This window comes from Centropristis striata, chromosome 2, assembly GCF_030273125.1.
Source record: "Centropristis striata isolate RG_2023a ecotype Rhode Island chromosome 2, C.striata_1.0, whole genome shotgun sequence".
In the NCBI taxonomy this organism is placed as follows: Eukaryota; Metazoa; Chordata; class Actinopteri; order Perciformes; family Serranidae; genus Centropristis; species Centropristis striata.
In genome coordinates, this window is record NC_081518.1 from 26,521,206 (window position 1) to 26,537,083 (window position 15,878).

General features: G+C 38.0%; 1 protein-coding gene across 3 annotated transcripts in view; it reads right to left on the reverse strand.

Annotated features, from left to right (window-relative positions):
* Window positions 1-15,878, reverse strand: part of tspan4a (tetraspanin 4a) — a 168,347-nt gene that overhangs the window by 63,008 nt on the left and 89,461 nt on the right. For all 3 annotated transcript variants that reach the window (XM_059349950.1, XM_059349933.1, XM_059349941.1), the window contains one exon: window positions 2,080-2,271. In XM_059349950.1, coding sequence (XP_059205933.1) covers window positions 2,080-2,271 — 192 coding nt within the window. The remainder of the gene's footprint in view (window positions 1-2,079; window positions 2,272-15,878) is intronic.

Below are 15,878 nucleotides of genomic sequence, written 5' to 3' on the forward strand. Positions count from 1 at the left end.
CATCTTTATGTTGTTATTTTTTTTAGCTTGTAACTGGCAGCGGCTGAAACAGTGTTAGTGGATGTGAAACACACAATAATATCTGCTACGATGTGAGTGAGTTTTTGCTTTCAGTACTGAAAAGTCTGCTCTACGCTGGAGGTTTCAGGTTTTTTGAAATGGTTTTTGCATGTTAGACCAAGCACCTCTCTAGTGGCAAACTTTGCACGGATAATAGTCAGTGTAGTCAAGGTCAGAGATTTTCAGGGACATAAACTAAAACTCGTTTTTGAGTGGAGGGGAACTTCAAATATTCTGAACCTTCAGGATTTTTGGCTGTGAAGCAAATTGTCCTGTCAATCTGTGATGCTAATGTTAGCAGTAGCTGCTAAAATACAGAGTTGTCATCAGTTAGATATAAAAACATTTACATATTCATCTTCAACATAGTATCGAAGTGCAATGTCACCAACTCTTTTCCAATGAAAGTAGCTAGCTCCAAAAGTCACAAAAAGTCATCAGAATATGTTTTGCACTCATTTGCATATCGATGACATCATAATAAATAATTTGCATAAGCCATTGTGTGACTGTCAGCCTGTAAGGCATACGAGGAGTGGGAGAGATCCCAAGTTGCTGGCAGAAGAGCCATAGACTATGATTACTGTGATTATTAATACACCGAAATTAATTGATCAACAAATTTGTCACTTTTAAAAATAAAGTTGCTAAAAGGCTCTGTAAACTTGTACAATCTAGCCAGAAAGTTCTGAAGTTGGCAACACTGATACACTGTAGAAACTGCTCCACCATGCTGTTTATTCTCGAGGAGCTTCTTCCTTACAGTGAAGTTTCTGTCAGTACTGTACAATCTTTCTTTTGTCTATAGAGCTTAGGGATGGGCGTTTGGAAGAAACCTGCCAACTTGATCATCTATAACGTTAACAATCAATTAATCGATTAATCGCTGCATGCATACAATGCACAAAATAAAAGATATATATACAGTACAATGCAAAAGCCTATCTTGATAATGGACGCTTTTATTTTGAAAGGACGAAAATAGACTTGATCCTGTCAATTGTAAAACTAACTCAAGTGAGATTAAACTGTTAAGATATTGTCAAGGAGTTCAATGTTTTATGTTTTAGCCCCCGAAGAGGCATGAGGTTAGTTTTCACAGTAATCTTGCTTATTTAAATGTGTTTTGTGTTTAAATAAGTTTCGGATAAAATTAAACCTTCAGGTTGAATGCACTTATTGTAAGTCGCTTTGGACAAAAGCGTCTGCTAAATGACATGTAATGTAATGTAATGTAAAAAACTATGTATGAACCACGACAACCTGCTGCTCAAAATGAATTGCCCCTTGTGGGATTAATAAAGTTGTTTGAATTTGAATTTGAATGAAAACTTAGTAATTCATGCTAGCAAGGTTTGATACAGGAAGTTAGTTTTGCTCAAATTAATACTCTTTTATTTCTGTGTGTTTTATAATTGTTATTGCATTTTTCTGTTTGCAAACTGTAGCTTTATTCAACTTAATTCTCAGCTCATTGGCTTACTGACGTGCGGCCGCAGAACTGAACGCTCGGCCGTGTTTTAGTTCAGTGAGTACTTATACACCGTCAGAGATAAAATAAAAATAAAAATATACACAGACCGATTAAAAATTCCATGTGATTGGCCAAATTCTTAACGACCATTAATCGATCAGCGATTCATTATTTCCATCCCTAGTAGAGCTTTGGTGATTATTGAGACGGATATTAATTTATAGGTTCTGCTTCCGTTTATGCAAAACAAACACAAGATATTGTGTGCTAGATATTTTCCACAGTGAAGCTCACCCAGACAGCAGCTGTTCCCAGCAGTAAACACAGGTTGAATTACCAGTGTGACATATCAATCAGTGATGGAAAGAAACAGAAATTCATGCCGTACAACACGTCAAAGGTTATTACTTAATGAAAAGTTAGTGATGTGTGATCTGTCATGCAAACAACAAAAATAAATAAAATTTGAGAATGTGGCATTATCACATCAACACAGCCGTGTGTTTAAAGTCAGTGTCAAGAAAACATCCTGGAAAATGATTTACCGTCAGCAGCAGAGGACGGCTCTCTTTGACAGCTCCCACACAGCCCAAACAGCCGATCACCATGATGATGGTCCCGACTGCGATGAGCAGGTTGGCTGCTGACAGGGAGGGAAGGGATGATGATAGGGTGGCGAAGTTTCCCTGGGTCACTGAGAGCCAGACTCCCACCCCCAGTATGCCACATCCTCCCAACTGCAGAGGGAACACAAAGAGGCGTGAAGCTGTCAGCGGGCCATGAACACAATCAAACTCATCCGAAACAGAAACACAGTCAAACATGGTGGTGCATAAAAATATCTGCAGGATTTCTGTGGCTTTCGGTTTGTTTTCTAAACTCCATGACGGTGAGGGCGTGCAAACATTGAAGAGGGAAAAACAAAAAACAAACTCAGAACAGCAGCAACATGGAATCAGATCAACAAGAGCAGCAGAGAAAACAAAACAAAACAGAAAGTTTAAATGAACGTTTCCCGAGTTTCTATTTCGGAAGACTTCCATTTCAGATGACAGATATTATCTGTGTTTACTGAGTTAAAGATTAATAGAGACAGGCTATACAAAGAATTACATCTTCAAGATTTTGTCTCTCTCCTCCACAGCCACCACCAAGTTTTGGTTTAGTTGGTTTTCTTTTGTTTGTTAGTTCCTTTCATCTTATACACCTGCATTTCATCACCTCACATGCATGCACACACCTCACCACTGATCTGCTGATTCACATAATTGAGTTTCTTTGTGTTGTTTTAATTTAACAAATACACATTTGTTACTTATTTTCTGAAAACATGTGTGGTCTCCCTTATTTGTCATGAGCTATGAGCTGGTTCAACTTTTGCACAGTTATATTTTGAATTAAATATGTCTCAATAGACTTGCATGCATAATAACACTATGCAAAAAATAAATTAATAAATGAAGATAATGCATCACCCAGAAAAGCACGGAAACGCGACAGGGTCCATGTTAGGTCAGGCGGGGTGCCGACATAAGACAAGACTCACTGAGGACAGTCAGGACAGGAGCAGGGACCCGTCCCTTCCCTCAGGGAGAGCGGGCACAGTTAGCAGTCCGAGGCCCAGGGGAAGGCACAGGTCTGGGCATGAGGTGCTGCTGATGCACCTGACCAAAGCCGTGACCCCCTCACTGGGGCCTGAGCCTTTTCTAGCAGACTGAGCAGCAAACCACCATGACCAGCCAGGTTGAATCGCGTGCAGACTACACGGATTGTAAAATCATCTATGGTTTTTCATAAACCACCAGGCTACCAAACAGCATTTCCCCCCAGGCGATCAGACCCTTAAACTCCAAGCCACAAATATAAAGTGAACTTTATTGAGAATTCACTTTATAGATTTTCTTTTTTTTATAGAAATCCTGATTTATTTATAACTTACAATGGTGCACTTTGCAGACTGAATGCACTTTATGGATATTTTTAAACATGAATTTATTACATATGTTTAATGATCTATCTATCTATTGACCATTTTGTCTATTTATATTTATTGACATATGCACTGTTTTGTTCTGGTATGTTTTTAGTTAAAATTGTATTAATTTAAGTGCATCAAGAATGACGATTAAAAGAAACCTGAAACTGTGGCAGCTGCCTGGCTGGCTTATAACAGCATGGCGTGCTGCTGCTGAATTAAAAATTGCATCATTTTACTTTGCTTTTTTTGAAGCGGTGAAACGTGCAGCTTAGAAGAAATAATTTTGACTGAACATCATGCCCATAACCGGCAATTACAGGATAACGGAAAACCAGAACATTTCTACATTTCTTGGGAAATAAGCTTATTTGCTTAGTGAGAGTTAGTGAGAAGATTGATACCAACAAGATCTGCAACCTAAACGACAGAATAGGGCATTTCTTAATACCACCAATAACGAACCATATGAGTGTTTGCCAAAACGACACAAATGAGCATTTAATGTGCTGTTGTAAAAAAAAGCTCCAGTTTAGTTAAATCTAGGCTGCAAAAGATTAAGGACTAAAACGGGTTTATAAAAGACGTAAATAAATGTAAGTAAATAAATGTGTCTAAATCCCAGAAGTGAAGTAGTTATGAGGAGGTGACATAGTTGCGTAAAAACCTCATGTACAAAACCTGAGGCATGGAAGTTCAGTGATGTTTAAATGACATTGTTTACTTTTGTTTTCACATTGGACAAGAACCTCGATGTCCTGGATGAAATTAAGCTTAGCTAGGTGTTAGCTTAGCTTAGCACATACACTGCAACAATAGCAAAATATCAGCACTTCTGAAGCTCACTAATGAACTTTTCAACAGGCTGTAACTTCCTGAAATCTATACTGGTTGCCTGGCAACTGGTCCCGCTGCCAGTCACTGGAATTTGATTTTTGACATTAATGAGATATAACATGTTTATTAGTAAGCTTTAGAAGTGTAACTTGCAGACAGGCTGTCAGGCTGCTATAGCTGTTTCCTGTTATGTTAACTGTACATGATTATATGAAGCTCACTGTTGATTCTTATGCATTTATGTGGCTACTCTGGTTTATTACTCCTGACTGCAACTGGACTAAATATATGATGAATAACCGCAAATGGGGGAAAAAGCGGCATCTGTGCTGCTGTAATATTCTAACAGGGAGTCGCTTCTTTCTCACTCACTTTTTAATGAGGAACTTCTCTTTTATCTTTCTGATGTATCAGGGAAAATCTCTGCTCTCATGTGCTGACATGTTAGTATGTTAACCAAATCATCTTGCATATATTACATAGGTTTTTATAGGTTACTCAAACAGATCTCTTTGAGGATTGCTTTCTTTACAGTTCATACAACAAGAACAGTAATTTAATCAGACCTTAGCTCCACATATCTGCGCTCACACAGTCCAGCAGTTTGTTTGCTGTGCTTTAAGATTCAGCTACAACACACCAAACAAACACGTCTGAAGGCAATTAAAAATATGAAATAAAATAAAAACTCTTTTATAAAATGACCACATTTAGTGGTACAACTGCGACTGCACCTACTTTCTCTGCATTGTTTTAAACTTCTTTTGACTGTAGAGAGAGTGACAAACATGAGTAGGAAAAATGGAAATGTGAAGACAGAGTCCCAACTGGAAGCAAGCTGGGATCACAGTGGCCTCATCTATCTTTGACTGCTCACCAGTAAACCATGTCTCCTAGAAATAACATTTATATTCTACAACTACAATATAACAAAATATTACTTAACAACTGGTAGGTCCAGGCAACAAAATAACTTTGTGTTTTGTGATTTAACTCACTGTAGACATTTTCTTTATTGAACTAAGATTATGATCTTTCCCTAACCATAACCAAACGCCTAAATATAACCAATAATAATAATGTGGTATTCAATATTGGATATGTACTGTATTGTAAGATACATTTTTAATGAACGTGCCTGCATCAGCAACTTTCCTCTTTATTTTAATTGTTTTCAACCTGGACCCTATTTTCTTTTGATTTGTGTCTAAGTGACTAATGACGACAACAATTTGTAAAACTGGACCAGTTTCGAAAATTGTTGCCAACAGCTGTTTTAACAAGCTGCAGTTTAATGCTTAGGTGCAATTGCGAAGTATCAATGTACGTCCATTAAGAGAGCTTGTTTTTGTCTCTGACAGGCTCAGGTTGTTGTTATAAGTCAAAAGGAGCGGCTGTGGCTCAGTTGGTAGAGCGACTGTCTATTGGTCGGAAGACGGTGGTTCGATCCCTGACCATGGCAGCCTACATGTCGAAGCATCCTTGGGCAAGATACTGAACCCCAAATGGCTCCCGATGCTGCGTTCCTCGGTGTGTGAATGAATTCCCAATGGTGGCAGGTGGCACCAGTGTGCCCTGGTAGCCCCTAACACCATGTATGAATGTGTGTGTGAACGGGTGAATGAGCACAGTCTGTAGTGTAAAGTTCAGAAAAAGCGCTATATAAGTGCAATCCATTTATAAGTGTCTCACAACATTAAAGTAAGGTTTCTTTACCTTCTGCTTAACTGAGTCTGTTTGTTATTGTGTCTCTTCACAAGGAGAAGACTCGTTCTGATAGCTTGCAAGGTGACTTTTTTTGAGAAGACAACAGTGGAGATGTGGGTGAGAGAGAAGAGTGCCAGGAAGAGTTTGTTGTGTTGGAGTACAGAGAGCGTTATGTAAAAGACTTTTTAATGTCATGGCTGGATATTTAGCTGATTTTGACAATCTGTATGAGGCCAAACATTTGAAAACAAAACTTTTCCTTGAGCGAGACTTGAACAGTCACAATAACAATAACACAATCATAAGACTAGATTGGGCAAAATGTAAAGACAACCATTTTATTTATCTGTAAGGTTTATTCCATAATGATGTCAGACACTTCTTGACCAGAAACAAGCCATTTAAGCGGAGTAATATTGATGCAGTGCAATTGCGCTGAAAGATTAAATTGCAGCCTGTAACATGCCTTTTGGCTGCAGAGCTTTCACTCAAAACTGGAGCAGTTTTGAAAATTGTTGCAACCATTAGTCACAGAACATGAGAAAATATTAGCCAGGTTTAAAATACAGAAGTTTCCTTTTTATATGAAGTTGGTCAGCATTACATTTTCTTTAAAACTTATTAGTTTTGGAATTTGAAATTTTTCTCAGAGACCATGTTGACTCACCACAACTCTGAGTTTGTGTCATTTTAATAATAAAAACTGTTTTGGTTCACACGGTCAGTAATCCTTTGAACATTTCAAAGGATGTAGGAATTTCCTATTAAACACACTGAATCGTGATATTAGACTAATTATCACCTCTACTAAAGAGGTCAACTGTTTAATATATGAGAGCCGCCTCAGTCGGTGTTTGAAGAATTCAGCTGCTTTGGGAAGAAATGTGCTCTCTTTGGAGTCCGGAGCCAGTGTGGATGCTGTATTTTCTTCTTTAATTATTTCCTTTAAGAACTGCAGTGTGTTTGCCTTCAGAGGAACAGGACGAAAGTGAGCGAGAAAAACAGTAACAAATTTATGAAAGGATTTTCAGATGCATCTATAGAAAAAAAAACACCGTACACACGCTCACACACTCTCAACCGCCACTCGCCAGAACTCCCAAAGGCAATAAGATTTACATGGCTAAATACACAATTATTGTTTTCCCTTCCAACTTTTCTTTCTATTTCCAGCCTTAACGCAAGATCTTATTTAATGAGCTCTTGAGTTAGAAGTAGGCCAATACAAAAATAAAAAGCATTCATATGGGGCTCCATTCACTGTGGCAGGTTTCTGTTTCATATCTAACACAGCTGGGAGATTTCAGCAGCTTGCAAATGAAGGGTCTTCGGGTCACTGTCGCTCACAATGGACCCTTATTACACTGCAGAGTGTGTTCTGTAATGAAGATTGGCTGCAGTGAAAAGGGTGAAGGATGAAAAGGGAGCGCGGGGACTGTGGTGAACATTTTGAGGTCACATTCTTAAGCTCATTGGAGGGGAGGATGTAACAACATGGGTGCAGTTCATATCGCTGGCTGCTTCCATCGGTCACAGTGAGTGCTCTTTGTCAAATTAAAAGCAATTGTAAATGTGTCTCCATAACCCTTTATTTAGATGTGACAGGACAATGATGGAAAGAGTATGTATGTTAAAATATGTGGTAGTACTCGAGATCGGTCTTGGTCTTCAGACCACTTTTTGAAGGTCTCTGTTTCGTCTCGGAATCGCCTGCATTTTTGCTCGGCCTTGTCTCCATCTCGGACAAAACAGACTCAGGATTTTATTTCAATACCGGTCAAGACCACAACTGTGCATTTTTGGATTTACTTGTTAATATCATTACTGTGATTTTGCATAAATCGTATTGCTTCGAGTACAACCAACACAACTACAAAAATAGAAAAGCAGTCAAGAATCAAGAAAACAGTGCAACTTTTTAATTTTGCAAACAGAGATGGCTGGGACTGGTCTTGGTCTTGTCTCGGTCTCGGGCCCTCAAAGTCTTGGTCTTGTCTCGGTCTCGGGCCCTCAAAGTCTTGGTCTTGTCTCGGTCTCGGGCCCTCAAAGTCTTGATCTTGTCTCGGTCTCGACCCCTCAAAGTCTTCGTCTTGTCTTGGTCTCGATACACTGTGGACTTGGTATTGATTTGGTCTCAGTTTAGCCTTGACTACAACACTGATGTGTGGGCATGTATATGTTTAAGAACTATTATTATTACAAATAGTGTTCACTTACCGGTTTGTCTTTCTGCTTATTTCATGTCTTTCCTTTTTGTTTTTCATTCTTTGTACTATTTTCTCTGAATTATGTTTGCTCTGTTTGTTTTGTTCTCTAATTATGTAGCTTAGTGTCTTTGTTGTTGTTGCTTTTGCTGTTTTTATGGTTTTCATTTCTCTTTGTCCCAAAGTGAGGGGAGGTCCGTACTATAAGCCTGTGGCTTCTTGATCTCTCCTGTCACAATGTCCCTTATTCTACACTAACTGGGTTTTTATTGCTGTTTTAAGTGTGTGCAAATGAAGAAATAATAATGTGCCTCTGGTGCACAAGAGGCAGTGGGGGCACCACTGAGAACAGAGTTTACATTAGTTTACATTAACTCGTTTGAAGGAAGTATTTTGTTGTTGAAGGCTTACTGTATTTAATGACCATTGTTAGCTCGGTGGTGTTGTATTTGTTGATAAAGGAACAGCCTTTTGTTTTTTATAATTCAATTAGCAATTCAATATTAAATTCGATTAGCAGGTCACTGTACAATCTCATCCTTTCTCTATATGTGGGAAGTTTGTATTCCACATGTACTGCTGTGATGTGTTTTTCTAGGCTGCAGTGTTCATAATTTAGTACTTTCTGCAGTATTAATGTTGAATGTGCTGTATGGCAGTTGCCACCAGGTGATGCCTCAGAGTGAATCTAGCAAGTTTTAAGGCAGTAGAAGAAGAGCAATTTTTTTGGTTGTTTATTGCAGTTGCAGTGTAGGAAAAAGGTGTAGTTCTGAAGCTGAATATATAGAGCAAACTCTTTCTTTAGGCTACTTAGCAACACGTGAGTCAGGATTATTTAATATGCATGCAGCCACTCGGCCTGTTATAAGACAAATCCCCAATTTTTTTTTGTTTATCAACCATGAGACCTGAACTACAAACTGCCAACTTTATGCATTACAGTAGCCTCATTATCAGGACTGAACCAGGGTGCATTTAAATTACGATGTTGGGCTCAGTGTGGATGGAGGTGGTGGTGGACGGGTCAACCTTTACCTTGGCTAACCTTATGAAAGTGCTTTTTTTGGCTAAACCAATCACTTTAGAGCATTACCAACATGTTTAAAAAAGTGATTGTAATGTTAAATACAACACCGTGCCCAACAGGCCATCAATGAGTTGTTGTCACGGGTTGAAAACAGCCTTCATCACAAGTCACATTTTAAACAACATATGAATCACACTGCAAAAGTTTTCTTAGGAAATCGTATGAACCACATCGTGCGAATACATTGGCCTATTTGGCCTTGTGCTTTTACATTAATATCACTAATTCAACTCAGACCTGTGCCTTGTTGGAAGTTTTGCAGGTATATTACTAATGTAGGCGCGACCGATTAAGACTGCTGTTGTCCTGACTGTATGACACTCACATGAAATTGACATATTTACCTAACAAAGACAACGATGGCAAGGGGGTACATTTTTTTTTTAATTAAACTGAGCAAATTATTATTATTAGAGGGTCTGTGAACTGTCAGAAAATGGTAAAAATAAATAAATAATACCCACCATTATTTCCCAGAGCCAATGATTTCTCAGACATCTTTAAATTGCATACTTTTCTGACCAACAGTTAAACACAAAATTAAAAGATATTCTATTTACAGTATTCCAATACAGAGAAAAGCAAGAAATAATGACCTTTGAACAGCTGGAACCAGTAGATTTTGCCATTTTCACGTGATAAATTGCTTTATTTCCTGTCGATAAACAAATCAATTATTTGACGAATGGTTTCTACACTAGACTACTGAGCAGTATTGAACGATATAATGTTGGAATGACCAACTGAGACATTTAATCATCTCAGTTTCTGAACTGTGGTCTTGTTTGTATGGTTCGTTTTAAAGTTTCTCAAAGATCCCTCCATGCTAGCAGCTTTTTGCTATCACTGTGATCACAACTGGTCTTGATTAGCACCCCAAAAAACATCAGTTTAAATCTTTAGTCGCACAGATTTGCAGTGTTTAAATTGATGCAGCCATCTGGCCTGCCTTCTCCTCTCTCAGCAGGTTTGTGAAGCAGTGCCTGAGATCCTGGCTGCTGATTAAAGCACAGAGAGAGAACATAGAGGGTTTTTTTCAATAAATACCTATCAGCTAACTGCTTTTATTGTATCAGAAACATCACAAAAACTGGCGCAGTGAAGCAGAAATATCTACACTGATATCATTTTGATACGGTGATGAAAGGTAGTCTCTCTGAATGATTTAAAATATACATGTGCTGTAGATGTACTTGACTCCTGGGCTCATAATGTATAATACAGGTGGATATTTTAATGACTAGATTCACAGTCGGGGCTATCAGTGCTCTGATCTTATGAGCAATTATGAGCCCCATATAGAGCATGGGTTAGGAATTCAAATTAATATAATTATATTCGTGTGATTACGGTCTTAATGTGAATTCTTATTCATACATGAATAAAATGTGCAGCTCTCTGGGCCAAGGATGAGGAGGGGAAAAAAGGAGGTTTCATAGGTACCACAGCAAGATATGCTAGTTTGAATCCCCATGCCTCATGTATTATTTCTTTTGTGATACTTTGATGTGGGAATAGTGTATTCAGTTTTTCCCAAAAGGCTCAATTCTGGTCCTTAAATCTGCTCTCATGGTTAAAGCCTGCTGATGAGTTTTAAAGGTAGTTGGTTTTTATTATATTATACTTTCAGATCTGTGAAAGTGGTGGAAAAACATGGAGGGAGGATGTATTTCTGCACGGCTGATTGAAGTAAAACTTCTAAATCAAATCAGCACTGATTGAAATAATTTGTTATAATTAGAGATCAAGTTTTTTGAAGCATCGCATGATAAATATACCTTGGATCCACTCCAACATTATAATGGGTTCTTCCTATAGACTGTATAAATAGGTTCTTCCATGACCCATACTTCACCCTATCCTCCAACAAAATCAGGCCAATAGTTTTTCCAACCAGAAACATAACCTCTTTTGCAGAGGTACTAAAGTAATCCCTTCAACTCATTTATTTTAAAGCCAGTATTTACAATACCAGCAATTTAAACTGTAACAGAATACAGTTACTTATATTTTGTATCCTAAATACCTAACTCCCCAGCCCTTGGTTAAAATTCTGGCCCTGGTTTAAAAGAAACAAAACATTGACTGACGGTAACTAGAAACTCGAGGCAAAGAGCATGTGTGACATAATCCAACATTGCTGTGATCCATCCAACCTCCCTGACATCCTCCCTCTGCACACTTTGGCTCCAAAGCAATATCACAGCACTTGCTGCTTTAATCCCAATGGACAACAGTCACAATTTATACAGCCACGAGAGGGATTTGTCACATGTGCATGTTGTTGTTGTAGAGTTAGAAGCACCTTGTTTGTCTAAGCTGCTTTCGTGCAAATAGAAGCTTTTATATGGGAGGGATGGTGTGAGCCTCAGGGGCTCAACCATTCAGTTACATGCAGGATAAACACAAAAACACTAACAAACAATTTAAATTTGGCTAAAATCTGTGTAGAGCTGGGTCGGGTGATGGTTTTCAGTGTGCTCAGTGCTACAGTAGGAGCAACTCTTTCACTTCACACAGTCATTTGATTTGATATAAAAAAATGCCACTGAATGGAACTTTACACTGATTTGCCTGATGAGGCACAAAATTAAACTTCAATATTTTAGCCTTTGAAAGGCCATAAAAGCTACAAGTTTAATTTTAATAACACTCAGAGAGTTAATAACTTCTGTCACACTGTATTGGCCCAAGGCGTGCCTGTATCATTTCTGAGGGTCGACATGTTTCATTTGGTTAATGTTTAAATCTGACATTTTATTTATATCTACAGCCAGCCCACACGCTCCTCTGGTGTCAGTACTGAACAACTCTGGAGAACAAGACAGGGCTGCCAACATAAAAGTCTCTGCCATGTGGCTGCAGATCGTGGCTGAAGCAAAATCTTTTTTTGTATTGCATAAAAATCCCCACCATCAGTACATAACAGTGTATAAAGAAAAGTCGTGTATAATTCCTGCTAAAAACAACAGATTCTCATTCATAAAGCAACAACAAAGGCCATTTGGAATACACCAACCAAGGCTGAATGTTTCAAATCAACTCAGGTATTTAATGATCTGCCATCGTTGTATGCATGTCAGGTTAATTTTAAGTTTAGGAAACTGCTTGGTGTTGATTTAGGAAATATTAAAGTCATCAGTGAGGACTGTGAAGTCATGTCCTTAGCCATAGTTGCATTATATAATTAAACAAACTTAACCCATGATGGATATTTTTTGGCTGATTATATTTTTCTTTTTAGCTTTATCATTTTTGAAGACTAAGGAAACATGAGGGATCCAACAGATTGTTATTTCTGAAGGGATGTACCACAAAGTAAAATCAGCATAACCTGGCTCACTGAAGCTAAAACCCCAAACAGAGATATTGGATATCACAATGCAGCTTTCTTTGTTTCTTTGTTTCTGAATATCCAGAAACGTTTCTGTTTAAGTAACTACGTCTGAACTACTTGGTTAGTGTTCTGTTTTGACTAGTTTTTGTGTCTCCCTGTGGCCACATTGGGGATTGCAGCATGTTGGTTGCGGGAGGAGTCATGTGACCTCCGTGACTGTGAGTGAGTCAGTCTAGTTCAGAGCGAGCAAGAGTTATTTTATCTTGAGCTGATCCAGCAGCATCTACATACATCGTGTGCCCTTGATTGCATTGTTGGTATGTATTGTTTGTTTTATTGTCTATGATTGCACATGGTTATTTTCCTGGATAAATTATATTTTTTGTGAAGTTTATGTTACGAGATTGCATTGCTCCTAGATCATTTTAAGTTGATATATTAAAATACAAACAGATATATACATAGGTAATTGGTGGGTTAAAATATTTAAATTGTTGTTAAAAAGGAATAAATATGTAAAAAAAACCTATAAGCAGTAAAAAGCTATGTTATTCAATTCATGTGAGGGTTTGAACTGGCACATTTAAGTTGTTTATCGGTACATGTTTAAAGCTGCATAGTGCTGATTATACTTTGTTTGTATGTTTTAGTTTCACCTTTCCTCATGTCATTAAACCTGTGGACAACGAAACAGTCAACGGTCTTCAGAGTCGTGATATTTTGGAAGGAGTTTATCTGACTGCTTAGCTGAATACAGCATGTATGGCGAGGGCAGTACAGTTAGGTTTTGTAAAAGATGGTTTGGGTTAAAATAACGGTTTGCTATGTAACTTCTAACGTCTTAACGTCAGTTAAATACCAAAGTTAAGTAACACCTGACACACAAACCAACAGTCTCCTGGGTGAAAGTCCTGTGTTTATGTGACCCATCCATCCAAACCCCATCCTCCTCCACCATACGGACTTTGTCGCTCTTTAGTCTGCACCACTTAACTTACACCTTTGAGGCAGCCCTGCATGTCCTGACTCAGGTGTCATGATTACGTGGGTTCTATACGAGTGAGGGAGATTTGGCACATTTTTAAAAAAAATTTCATTATTTTACTCAGACAGTGTTTCAGTTTCAGTTACATTTGTAGCATTTTCAGATAGACAACCTACATGTGTCTGCCATCATAAACCACTAACCCTTTTCAACAGAAGAAAACAAGTTGTTAGGAATTTAACCCAAATCTGATGCTGCCGATGTTAAAACTGAAGCGTGTTAAGTCTTAATTGTAACAGCATGAGCTACTATTGTATTTTTTTTTAATGGTGAATCAACAATATTTAATTCGAGTACCTGTTTTATGTAAATTTCATCATCCATGTCATCAGATAATGTATAAAACATGATGATATTATTGAAACTTCCTGGATGGACCAGTTGGCACATTTGTGTCATTCCTTGGTGGCAAATTAAACACTCATATCACCTTCATACTGAGCAACTTTGATTAATGGAAGTAGTAAAAATACCATACTACCCAAATTTTACCAAACCCAAATACATCGGACTGAGCACAGAGCATTAGCCAACATGGTGCAAAATAAATTGTGCTGTGCTGCAAATCAAGGCAGTTAAAAACGTGTGCATACATGTGTTACAAATGAGTTGTTAGTCGCACACACAAGCTGTCTTCTTACCACACTCAGCATGCATGACATGTGAAAACTATGGTAACTGAGGAAGAACAGATACATGCAGATAACTGTGTGGATTTAAGCTCCATAACATGAGCAAAACTTACATATATTTTGTTTTTAAAATCGGGGAAAGGACTATTTACGACAATTGCCAATGTGTCCTCTCCACCAGCCTTCACACATACAGTGCTATGATCAATAAAGGTGGTGGAAAGCTGAAAATGTCTAGGTACCTTTTATTGACTTAAATGATGTTTAAAAGGTGCGGAATGCAGTAAAATTGCCACAAAAGGGAGGTAAGGTTAATCTTTGTGGTTTCAGTCTGGTGTTCTGATTTTGTAACTTTTGAATAAAAACAGATTGAAAGGATTTTTTGAAGATATTTTTGAAGGCAAGCTCACTACAGCTGGGCTCAGCTGGCTGAAATCTTTGAAAGGCATTTGCTCAGCAAGGCAAATGTCAGCCTTGATTGTCGTGGTCACCCCCATAGAGGATTCTAAAATGTTGCTCTGTGAGAGACCATTTAAAGCCCTTAAATGCAGCAGCAAAAAAGAAGAAACTGATAGTACCTTCCCTGCACATTTACATATAACAGCTTTAGCACTTTAAGTTATTTGTTGCACCTTTAACATCTTAAGTATTGTACAAAAACTCCATCGGATCTTATTAAAGTTTCATGCCGAGATGTATTGCCTTTATAATATTGTTCTTTTTTTTACATTTTGCTCTATATGCTGCTGGGTTTTTAATGCTTTTATGTGTCTCTGTGGTGCTGTATTACATGTGACATAGAGCAATGACTGGTAGCAAACTTCCAGCTTTATTAGTGCTGAAAACTTTCAGTCCTCTACCTTAAAACAGAAAAAAATAAGAGTTAATAAACCCAAATCGTGCATGTTTTGCTAAATGTGTATTTTTGTTAGTGAGCCATTGTATAAACAGGAACCTGAGGCTGTTTGCCTTCAGATTGGAAATTTAAAGATGCATCCTGCCCCCTGGACTTCCCTGCAGCACCTTCTTTACCTCCTGGTTTTCTTTTGAGCTAAAGGACAATGGGACGGTTCCAATGCAGTTAGAAGCACATTATGTCAATGTCACCAGCAGAACAAACTGCTAATTAGTATCACTGATTAAATTATGAAAATCTAACATCTTTAAACCAATGTGGCTGAACATATGTTACCGAAACAAAATTGGTAATTGAAAACATTGCATATTTTGTCAGGGCGCATAACTTCCTTCCTAAATCAGTGGGAGCTTATTAACACCAATCAAGTTTCACACCAGCAGCTCATTTGCAAAGACAAATTAATTCATTTTAACTAATGCAAACGTAACCCCCCATCCATTTTTCATTTGAATTAATTTAGAGCAATGCCCATTTTCCCCGCATCTGTTCATTTTTAGAGGGTATTTTCTTTTACAAGCAGAGAGAATAACAGAAACACACTTCTCTGTTGGCAGCAGGAATGCTTCAGCATGTGAGAAACACGGTCTCACATGACTGAGCC